General features: G+C 34.5%; 1 protein-coding gene across 1 annotated transcript; it reads right to left on the reverse strand.

Moving 5' to 3' along the window:
• Positions 1 to 862: 862 nt before the first annotated feature.
• On the reverse strand, positions 863 to 7,512 carry LOC132547988 (nuclear receptor subfamily 2 group E member 1-like). Its single transcript, XM_060211804.1, has 8 exons — positions 7,485 to 7,512; positions 5,325 to 5,406; positions 5,096 to 5,114; positions 2,839 to 2,974; positions 2,386 to 2,624; positions 1,872 to 2,103; positions 1,458 to 1,607; positions 863 to 1,134 (listed from the first exon to the last, which is right to left on the reverse strand). The coding sequence occupies exons 1-8, from the start codon at positions 7,510 to 7,512 to the stop codon at positions 863 to 865; spliced, it is 1,158 nt and encodes a 385-aa protein (XP_060067787.1).
• Between the last annotated feature and the right edge of the window lie 5,414 nt (positions 7,513 to 12,926).

Below are 12,926 nucleotides of genomic sequence, written 5' to 3' on the forward strand. Positions count from 1 at the left end.
CTAAAAGTATTATTTTCACCTTTGGCGCATTGCTTGAAGACTGAGTCAGATCAATGTTAATTTTTAGTCTGTACCTTGGTATGTGATATTTGATAGTGTTTTGACTTGTTAACACCGAGATCTAATTTGTCATTTGATCAGGAGAATGCTCGGGGCTAAAGTCAGAACATTCAATTTACAGCTGATATCTCTTCATAGAAGCCAATGTAAAACATGACAAAGACGGATCGTGCCCAAAAAAGTTTGTTAAAGTTTGTAATAGTAGTCAGGTGTTATAAACCCATGAAGGAAAAACGCAGCTTGTGAACACGAACGCGTGTTTAGACAACGTTTTGTCATATTGTCATTAATGTGGAAATATTGGTCTAAACATTTCAATTCGTCACATCATATTTACATGTTTAAGAGATAAAGATGGTTTGTTCTTATGTCGCCATTGGGTTATTTTTACCCATATATCAATTAATAGTTAACATAAAAGTAACTTATTTTAAATGATGACTTGCTGATTTTACAACATTACAATCCCATCTTCCCTTCTTGGCGTTTTGCGAGACATTAAGTCGCTTTGCATCTATATTGAAATATTGTTTGATATTGCAATGACATGACGAAGAAACCTTTTCAATGACATTGAGCATTTTTGAAAGAATAACGCATACCTAATGACAAGAATCAAGCATGAATGAGGTTCTTTTCAGATAAATGGAATGATAATTGCTTTGACTAGGGACTTTATGAACGATTTCTTTTCTTGTAAATCATTATCAGTTTTAGAAATACAGATGTACAATTATATATCTTTGTAAACAAACAATGAGCACTAATGGTAAATACGGACAGTGATGATAAAATGATGTGTTTAAAAATCTGAGGATTTGAACATGTCGATCAGTAGACGTTCAATAGGGATGGTTCCAATTGTCTTTCTAAAGAAAAGGTCTGCAATAGTGCTTCCGGATATGGCTTTCAGGGTCGGGAGAAGCAACAACAGCTTGCCAAATCGGAATGGTTGCGTTGGGTAGGTAACCTGTATGTATTTGCTCAGAGTCAATTGAGCCTGATCCTGAAGGGCGGCTACAGTGTGAAAGTCTCTTAATGTCTTCACGTCCGCTGATGACGTAGATGGAAACGCTGCAATAGATAAATTGATAGATAAATAATTGAATAAATAAATTATGTAATTCTAATCTTTAACTTCGCTTAATGTTGATGTTTTAAAAAGAATTAGTAACAATGAGCAAATGTAATAAAAGTAGAGAATATTATACATTCTTATTTTACATAGAGGTTATATCATGTGAACTACATATGTATTTGTGATAAATATATTCATAATATTTTATGAATGCCGTTAGATAATTTTCATGTTTGGGGACTGTTTTAATTCTTTATGTACTTAAATATGGAGCAATTCTTATTTTGAACACCCACTTTATATTGAACACATTTTTTACCTGTTTTGAACAAAACGATTCCCTTCAGACAGGCAAACTCCGTTGGATCGACTTGTAAGGATTTGAATTTTGAAAGGATTTCCTGAAATGCTCTTAACTCTGTCATTATGTTGACAACTTGCTCTGCTGGAGATTCATCTGTGTTAATTCCTGCATTAAAGAAAAGAATTTTTAGTATCTTTTGTTGTTTGACAGTTACCCGTTATTCAATGAATATATTTAGGTCTAGAAAAAAAATCATATAGGCTATGACTGCTGTTTCATTCTTTGAAATTAGGAAATGAAAGTTTAATTCTGTTTAAATATCAGACACTGTTGTTGATTTTTAACGAAATATTGATGTTTCAAATTTTGCTTATGATGTATAATGCAAATATTTCTTTTTGAATATGAGGAAAAAAGTGAATCCTCTACCTGCAGCATTAAGCAATGGTCCCGCTTCGAACGGCATCTGGAACTGTGAAGCCCCGAGGACAAACAACTCTCGCCATCCCTCCTCCAAAAGTAAGATCTGGTCTCTATACGGCAGACCCAAAAATGCGGGAACATTCTTTGTCCATTTTACACTCATAAATAAAAGTCTTGCTGCGACTTCACAAACAGCCTCAGGGTTACTGGAATAGGCCTGCATGATTTCATGTGGGTACTGAAATAAAGCCAAATTTCATGTCAGAAATTGTAACAGCAAAAAAGAGAAGCTCTTTATTCACTTAATTTGCAAAGTACTTGCACACTTCATCCATTATTGAATGAAGTAAAAGTGGTAGTGTTGCATCCATGAAAGGTGAGTTATAATTTCATGACACTATCCATATTAGTGAATTGCAATGTAAAACAATATATCGACCATATGATTAGATATGAGATATATACAGTGAGCTTATTGTACATACTATCTACGTATACATCCATAGCTTAACGAATATACCTTGGCTGTGGGATGACATAGAATTCCGGATGAAGTTGGAGACACAGGAGAGGGTGGACCTGTGGCACTGATGGTCGTGATACCGTCCGCTACTGGCTCTACGTTAAGACAACCCGGTAGATATGAGGGTCGGAAGGTCGAATGGGGAAGATAACCGCCGTATTCGCTTGTCTCTTTTAAGTACATAGCTACCTGGCGGCGTATTGTGGAATTGCGAGGCCCTCTCTCATGCTGTACAGCTGTAAAAATACAAGTATCTATGTTGTCATAGTCTGTTATCTATAATGTTAATGAATCTGATGGAAGACTTTTTAACAATGTTATTTTTAAAAATGATACAAGGATAAAGGATATCTTTGGTTCCTCGGTTATATTTCACATGCTCGACAAATATTTCGGTATTTTTCTGATGTACATTCTAAAAGCAAAATAGCGAAAATATAACATACTGACCATCTTTATTCATTCCAGCATCCATACATTTCCCAAGTCTGCATGCACGACACTGGTTTCTGTGAGTCTTATCGACCGGACAGCGACCTTGACCTCTAGATTTACAGATGTACTGTCTATTGCGTCTAATTGATCTCTGTAACATACCAAAAATAAGAAATGAAAAAAACAAGCAAAACGAAAACGTTTTATGACAATCTATGTTTGTTAAGAAACTACCAACATGTATCATAAATGTTCTTTTATTACACAGAGTAATTTGACAGTAAGATGGATTGGTTCAAAAATATTTACAGTTGCCCAGCTGTACTTGGTACAAAGCTTCGAGAAAGATTTCAACGATCACATGATCACCACTACCATGTCCGAATATTTCCTAACCACTGATCGTACTCAAAGGTCACCGATATGAATGTATTACGAATGTGCACATGAATAGTGTCATACTGAGATGAAGATTATCAGATATATCCGTTGTCAAACACGAATATAACACTTTAAAAAGACGTGACTTTATATAAAGGAACAAAAGTAGAAATGTTGATCTAAGTTAGGAACTTATGTTTACCGGACATCACAAGAACATTTGACATATATTGTCAGAAAAGGTCATACTTGTAAGAAATGAACAGCTAATTAAACAAACAGTTGACAGTTTGTTTAAGAATATTGTTATCCGCTACGCCGGTCAAAAATGAATATTTGTGTGGTCTTTTCCGTTAGTCAAGTGCGGGTCCTTTTTGATGTGACTAGTTTAAACTGTATTAGAGGGTTTCGAAAATCGTAGGGTAAACTGAACGAAGATATGCGGCTTTATGTTCAAAACACACGGCTTAGTCTCTGACACGTGTCGTCCGAATCGATCGGAAGATTTTGAGATGTGTTAAGCGACCTTAGAAATATGTGGTTAGCGAGTCTTTGTAGTCAGTGTGTCGTAAGTCGGAGATTACAGGAGATCAGGATGTAATTGACGACACTTTACAGTTAGAGGTATCTCGGCAAGTTTCATATTGATCGCATAATCATTTATGTAATAATTGCACAATTTCAAAATTCAAATTGATTTTAGACATTGATAGGATTGAGTACCAAATGTCACGGAATCACGTCATCGTTGGAAACAGAACGATCTACTACATCGCTGTTATGTATTAAAAAAAACATCCGCGACCTGCCTGCGAGTACGTTAAGTTGACAAAGAGCATAACCGTTTTTATTTTTTGACTCATATCGCGGTAGTCGAGTGCGTTAGTTACGAGGGAAGGATATGTATGATCTGTCATTGGCTTTAACAGGCATTAGTTATCGTTGATGTTTCATCCGTGTTAAAACTCGGGTATCATTATAATAGTTTAAAGTTAATCGCCATTCCAGGATGTCTGGATATTAAACTATTGGATCATGTTGCATTGATCTCTTATGGCAGATAGCCGTGTTCCGACCATTGGGGAATACAAAACGAATATAATCATATAATTGACGAGTTTTAATCGTACATTGAACAAGCTAACAAATAATATGTATATATTTATACTATTACATTCTAAACATAAAAAGAGCATTATTACTACATCTGTATATATATCAAAGATACATGTATTTGTTGGAATTTCTGAATTGTGCCCAAAATAAAATGGACGCCATAAGAAAGGTAATTAATTTGATGAGTGTGCTGTGTGCGTTTTGTACGCCGAAAAGAAAAAAAAGATTAAATTGTGTCGTCTCTTCCTGCGATGACTGCGGGACTCACCAGGTGGCCACATCCGGGCTAACTGGATGTTACGAGAAAATGTCGTGACGATACCATTTGGGCACTACATGCATACACTAACCTCAATCCGATTTAAAATTTATAGAAACAGTAAAACGAGAAAAGAACAACGGAAAGTAAGATTGGATTTCGAATCCAATGAGTCGTATAATATAACAAAGTCAATTATTACAGATAAATATTTAAGACTTTTCGACCGCTGTAAAGTATCTGGACGGAACAAATAACGACAGTGTTAGTCAGTAAAGCCTGTGTTCATTAGAAGATAGCACACGATCATTTGAAGTATTGTTTTTCCAATAATTAACTGTAGATCATTAGGAAAATCAACACCGGACTGTTTTAGATTGAAATTGTCACGCCTTCAGGCGTCCAATCTGATATTCAATGTTACAATGTGTATATAAGATCTAATGCACTGTTATGTTGTTGAAGATTCAGTCATTATTGTCACGAGTTCTTTCTTTGTTATGGAAAAAAACATACCTTAAAGAATCCGGCACATCTGAAATGACAAAATAGTAGGAGTTAAATGAAGGTAACCAACGCCTTTATGTATACACTACATCTACAACGATCAAAATCATTTATTTATATGTTAACTGATATTACGATTATCGTCAAAGGCAAACAATTTCAAAATTTTAATTTGTTTGAACCATTAACTATTTCAAAAGATTTATGCAATATAGACAAACAAGAGCGCAATACCTACCCATCGCAGGCGTAAATTCCGTAGTGTTTTCCGGAGGAATGGTCCTGACATACTACACATGGGATATCTGTTAATATCCTACCTGGAATTACAAAAAGTATTTATCATTAGTGATAAAATTCTTAAATACATACAATAAGAAATTAAAACATAACACAAGACAGAAATATTATTCTGAAAAATTTCCATTGCAAAGTAAGGGGCTATCCTATCTGTGATATAATTTATAAAATTAATATAATAAACGATTTGTATGTCCAAACTGCTTCAGCCCATCTGGTTGACAATGTTTGCTTCCTTTGAGTCTTTGATGTAACTGCCCCTGTGACACACACACACTAAGGTAAGTACCTGTACGGCAGGTATCCTGGCTTCCCTGGCGCGTAAATCCAGCTCATATACAATCAATACCACAAGATTAACTCCGTCACCTTATTATTGTCTGATGACGACGAATGTAACCTTTTCCTTGTTTTTAGAATTTTGTTTTGATGGGTTTATTTTTCCCTAACCTAATTCATCAAATATGATATCAATTTCTGCTGTTTTAGTTTTTAATCAATATATGTTCTTTTGATAAACATACAAATAAATATTTTATTTATTTAGCTACGAATCATTTTAAAAGTTTGGGTAGTGTTTTCATCAGAATATTTTTAACAATCAAAACCTTCTTTTTTGCAAAGTTCTTTTATCTGTCTGTTTTTCTCACCTATCCCTCTTCATACCTTTGACATACCTGTCATCTACCTGCTCCTAAGTAATTAAGGATAACTTGTTTTCTCAATTAACAGTCTTATTTCCTCCCCTTTCCGGCTTGGATCTTTATAGCAGACCTGACTTACCGGAATGAGGCGACCGCCTAAGAAGTATAGCCGGTTAAATGTCCCCCAGACCTAATCAAGCTAAGCCAGAGCTTTGTAGTGTCCGATCCTGTTTGCATGCAAATCGTGCATTTGCCTATCATGACAAAAGTTACACGAAGCTTACGCAAATAAATCAAGGCAACAACAGGAAGACTGTTAGGAAACACACTGTCCCTAAGGTATTGGTAAGCTGTTCATGGCATTTTAAACGTTTTAGATTCTTAACCTTTCGTTTTAAAATATAACTTCATGTATGTGTCATCGCTGTCATTAGCGGGTCAGATCCAAATGTTTACATTATAACATTCCGTGGTTCTAAATAAATAAAATATTTCAAATAATATTTTAGAAATAGTGAGTAATGCAGATTGATAGAACGGCCTTAAAATCACAGAATATCTAAAATCATATATAAGAAATTAGTTGTGTTTGGTATATTGTATCTTAATTTTGATAAAATTATGATGCTGTGCTAACTGATAAACGCGGTATCATTTTAACAAAATGTCTATTAATTGATATGTTACATATATAATGTGGAGTAAATTACGCCATAAAGGAATATATATTGTAGAATTTTAATGGAACGTTATTCGAACAATGATTACATGAATATCAGTTGGTATGAGATAAACATCGAAATCAACGACAGCAAGTAGAAAAATACGCTTCTACATAAAGTAAACAGAAACAAATATAGAGATTTTCATTACATAGGCATAACCAATAGACAACAGAAATTATATAATGGTAGCACACAATGATAGCATGCTAATTATGATTAATTGTTTAACATAAATTATTTAGTTTTATGATTTATCGAATTAAAGGCACAATAAATCCTAACTTCCCAGTTAAAGAATGAACAAACAATTTACAGTAGTTTGCATTTAAACATATCTCCTAACAGTCACGTATTTGTGATATAACATTTATGAATGAGAATTTAAAAGTTGAATCACAGACCGTATATATCTAAATCACTAAGAACGTCTATCCTCTAAAGTCATTAAGCTTATTATCACTGAATGGTTTTTATAAAACTTAAGAGTTGGATATTTAATTCCTTTAAAGTGAAATAGAAAATTTATAACTGGGATTTCTCTAAATTTTAGACAGATACAAATAGGAAAAGGGGAAAAATGTTGGGTTTTCTTTTCAAATAGCAATATGCTGTCAATTCTAAAATAAAATTAAAGAAATACATTTGAAAATATCAGTATAAGAATAGTTAAACTATGACATGATGTTTATATATTGTGAAATTGTGTCAGAGTAAAGCATTTATACTTACTTGATATTCCAGAGACTTTGCCACTCATCTTAAATCAGTTGATGTATAGTCTTTTAAGTACTAGTATACAATTATACTTCACAAGACAGATTGTCACTATCTAAATATCACAAACTGTATTATGAATTTATGTCCATTTTCACAAGAGCTCTATGATAACATTGTTGATAGGTCACTGGTACAGGTATTTCTTCAAGAACCCAAGTCAAAATTCCCTAACTTTTGACAATTATTACATATAAATAACAATGTATAAAGTTTTCAGCCGTAGAGCACTGTCGAGTGATGTGTCTATGTGACGTTCGCAGTGTTTACACTTTTCACACTGGGTACTCGTATACGACTCCGCCTGTTATACAACCTAATGGAACAGCCAGGGAACCACCCGATTGGCTAATGCGGAACAATGACTTAAACCACGACGTCGATCCAAGGACAGGGTTTCACCTGAGCAGGCGTCATGCAGGTAATATTCGTTTGATGGACTGGCCGATCAATGGGACGGTCAATAATTCTGACTAGCCTGGTCAGAGATGTTCCCACCCCTTTTGCTTTTCTACTCATACTCATTCCTGTTTTGTTAGCTTACTAACAATTTATAAATCACATATGATATTTACAAATATTATCATCGTTTATAATAATTATCAAATAATTTTCAGGTATGTTCTTTCCTTTTTCATTCCTAGTAATTTGCAGCTCGATAGGTAGTAACCAAATGTGTTTTTGGCATAACTGCACTTTAGTGAAATCATCTAACAATGGCATAAATTACAAAATCATGAACGAAATTAAGTTGCCTCTCCCTCGTTCGCTCATTTCAATTCATGCAAAAAAGGTCCTTTAAGTACTGACCATTGGTCGCTGGACTGGAGATTGCCTATATGCCATATCCATCACTCTTGGTCAGCCCTAAATGGACAAACAATCAGTGTTAATACAACAATACGGACGGAAAAACAAATTGAAAAATGTGGAGTTGATGTCACGAAGAAACTGTTAAATGTATAAAAACTGATGCTAAGTGAATATCTATCTCTAAAAGATATCATTCGACGTGATACAGAATGACACAACGGTATATAATGAAGACAAGTAACTGTCTAATTTCATGTTCCAAATTTTCCCCGTTTCACTATACGAATTATAAAATAAAAAACAGCATTCTTCGTGTCCGTTACTCCGAGCACATTAGTTGAGATATATATTCACTCTGCTATATATAACATTCATAATCATAAAATAATCAAGAATACTTTATGCAGTTCAAGTATTTGACACGAGATTGCGAAACATATTTCGTTTTTATTGAAACATAAATGTACGTATGTCTCTTCTTAATACCTTTCCTTTTTAAATACATTTTTTGGAAAGAAAAAAGTTAAGAACCGTTTCCATTCCAAATTGGATTTTTTTATCCTAACAAAATGTGTAAGAATACGTTGATAACCAGATGATTAGATGGTTGGGTAAGTTGACGGGCTAATAAGGAGTAAGTTTACTTCTAGATCACATAACATTTGATTTGGTTTGTATATGTTTTCTTATTTTAAATATATATTTTTGATATGACAAAAACGTTTCAATAATTATGTAAATACGATGCTATTGGTCAAGTAGATATAACTTATGTAACGTTATTACAATTAGTATATAACAACATTAAACGGCCAGGTGTATAACTGTAAACACAAGAAACAGTACGAGAACACATCCAGAAAACTAATACCGAAAGCAACACCTACAAGAGGTTAAAAAAGGGACTGATTTAATCCGGACAATGTGTGTCGTACTTTTGTCTCGGGCCTCCTACAAAACGGTCAAAAATATAAAACACTCCCTATGTCTACTTTTTTATGGAAAACAGCTTTGACCTACTAAACTTTGAATTTTTGGTTATTCACAGACTGCTGCTATTAACTGGAGGAAGTTGGACTGTAATCCCTCTTGTAGCCAGATCCTACCCGATAATACAGTACAAGTGGAAAGTGTTGTCCCTGTTCAGTGAAGCCTGATGATTCCGGCCATCAACACAGCTAAGCTATTTACCGGTAACTAGCCCAAACTCTTCTCCCTTCTCAAACAATACCTTGTTATAATACATTGGTTGATGTCACAGGGACGACACCCTTTTTAAGTTTAAAGGCTTGAAATGAGATCGTAAGCTTTTACATTATGAAATGTAAAACTTAAAGAAATACTGGAATTTATTTTATGGATTGTAATATTGTAAAAGCTTGCTTATAATCATATATTAACAGATATATTAAGCAGATATATATTCTGTGTGAATGTTCCGGTAATTTCTCCTCTGATACGTAATCAGAAAAGCTGGACTTACTTATTCCGTCAGTTGCATTTAGAACATTCAAGCGTGCAAATAACAGAGTATATTCCTACTTCGACGGGGGTCAGCATGGAAAAAAAATTGAAGAGGCATCTGGAGACAAATCGCACCACAAATTGAGCCCTTCCTATTGATATTGTCCAGTCCTTAGGTAATTAGACGTCACTGGGTACCATGGGGATGTGAATGTGACAGCACCAATCAAGTTTAAGAGGCGTGTAAAGGTTGACATGCGTGCGAAGTTCAACGCTATCTTCAATTTGATCTTTTTACCTTATGGGAATGATCATTTGGAAGCGAAGGCTACTAATATCACTGATATTCTGTGTTTGCACATTTCATCTCGGTTCTTCGTCAACAATTCTATCATTTCTATCCTCGTTACATGTAATAATGTTCCTATTTACAATATTATGTATTGGTACTCACTTGTGAAAAGACAAATTCCAGAAATTTTGCAATAGAACATATTCTGAACGTGTACAACATAAAACTATTTCTGTTAAGGAATAAATAAGCGAGTTTCTCACATCAGACTATTAGCTGTGCCAACCAGAGACCAATTATAATATTATATTATGGAGAACGATGTTACAACGTGAATTGAAAATGACACAACAACCGTTTGGTTTTATCCTTCACAATCTGTCAAAATGTAATTCATCTGAGTTATGTGATATAGCTTTGTTGCCTTTGGTTATATGGTTTATTATAACTCTTCTTGAAATTTAGATTTGTTCGCGCCAAGGCTCGTAAAAGATGAAACTTCTAAGACTCGTTCCATAAAAGTTCATATGAAATGAAAACATATTGAAAATATTTATGTATCAACTTCTTTAGGAGTGCTATTGTTTGCTACTTTCGAAGACGAAATACAACAGCGAAACAAGCTACTTTGAATTGTAAATCAATAAAGGCAACAAAAGTCCGTTATCTGACTTCAGTGAAAAATAAATTGTATTTGCTTCAAAGTTTTGACAAACCTCTGTACTTTGAACAGTATAAAAAGCAATCGTTCCTGTAAGTGAGAAGGTTAACATGAAAACAAGCACAGCGAATTGTGTGTATATGACAGTTTAAATGGTAGTCGTATAAATCATATGTTCGTGTCATTTTGTGCTACATGAGATGCAATATTTACAAATGGCTTGGTCAGCCAGTGTTCCATCATGTCACATTAGGGTCTATTGATAAGGTACAGAGTACGGAAAAGGAGATGGACGATGGAGCCTGAAGACGTGGACAGATGATTGATAATACATATTCAAAAATCCAGGGCACAGTTCATATCAGGGGTTTGTGACTATCAGGTTACATAAAGGGTCAAGAAGACCCTTTACGCAGTCAATAATTAGCACACGTGGACGTTATTCCTTGGGGTCCAGCAACAACAGTTGGATGACCTCATATTAAGTTGACGTATTGCACAAACTGCCTAAAGGCAGAGGTGTTCGTTACTTTAGATGGTTCGGGTCATGATTATACTAAACTTACAAAGACTGACAACTGTGTTGGATCAGCCTCTCAACGGGAGAACGTGGACGACGATTCACAGCCCTGTAAAACAAAGCCACGAAGCGGACGTCCAGGTGAAACCTTTAGGCAACTGGCTTTGTCCCTCTATTATTTTGGACTTTCCGCGATAATAACACAGAAAAGTGTCGTCCATTATTATGTTTACTTAAGAAAATTACTTTCTCCACCCTTCGTTGTGACATCTCGTCCGAGAGTAACAATGAATATGTGGAAGACCGCATATTCCCTTCGAGGCTTGGCCAAACCTTATGTCAAGTGGCCGTCTGATTGTTTTATGCAAATTCCCAGACTGGCTGACCGAGTCATCATCATAACAACATGATAAATTCACTCGTCATGTTTATAATCAAAATAGTCGCATATTTGAATAATGAAATAAGAAAATATATGTGGGCTAAAAACTCCAAAATTAGAATTATTCTTCAAAAACTTTGTGCGTTTCAATATAATGTATAACTGCTGTCCCACTTATTGGTTACCAAAAGCTGCTGACAGAATAATTTACCACAAATAAAATGTCGATATGTTATGTTATGGTGTCTAACAGATAATGCATTTTGTCCGTATCTCATTCATGTGATTGATGTCTGTGAAAGGTAAGAGAGTCTTCATCTATAACTTTATCCATCAACATTAATGAACTACATCACCTACTAAGGCATAGTTTAGATTGAAAAAAATTCAAAATGAAAATATTATAAAAATGGAAGGTGCATCAAGCAATGAGCTTGCTTGATTTGTATTCTGATGGCGCGTTGATGTGTCAATGCATACATATGATATATATATATACTATTTATGAATATACAATGATAACGTTACATTTCCTTTGATCATTTACTATAATACAAATAATTTAGTGAACTGTTATTGTCTTAGGTGATTGTCTTTCATATTTTAATCACAAGTGAGTGTCCGTTATTTTGATTCTAATAGTTCCTTGACAAAACATTATACAAGAATATGCAATAACACTTTCTGACATACTAATTCCATTAAAGGGATATAGCGCTCAGTAATCGCTTGACTCATTACAATATACTTGAAGGCGATAGTAAGGTTCCTTTCTGTAGATTCATGACTTGCGACTATATTCTAGCAGTAGTATCTGCATACAATACTGACACTGACCTTGAGACGTTTACAAGTGAAAAGAGCTGGTAACACGTCTTGGATCTTTTATGTCAAATGTTGACCCATAATTCCAACATTAGATTACACCTTTTATGCATATGTAACAAATGTACATCGGCCGTCCTTAAAACAAATAGTCCTCATGTCTCTTTCAATAATACATGAAGTGTTATCTATATTGATTCGATAATGCCTTATATGGTATTGGAATTAAGAAGTGATGATATGAGGCAGGGGCCCCGAACATGGAATCTGATCATTAGCTGTGAATAGACTAGATAAAATACCACAACGTTTAATTCCGTTGATGTAATCAGGTGGGCGATCATGGCCGATAAGAGTCGACGATGGCTACGAGTAATAATTGGCGTTATAACGTTATCAGAGAGTTTCAGATTGGATACATCAAATGTCCAGTACGACAT

The sequence above is a fragment of the Ylistrum balloti genome, unplaced genomic scaffold, assembly GCF_031769215.1.
Source record: "Ylistrum balloti isolate Yb309-2 unplaced genomic scaffold, AGI_CSIRO_Ybal_v1 Utg369992, whole genome shotgun sequence".
Taxonomy (NCBI): Eukaryota; Metazoa; Mollusca; class Bivalvia; order Pectinida; family Pectinidae; genus Ylistrum; species Ylistrum balloti.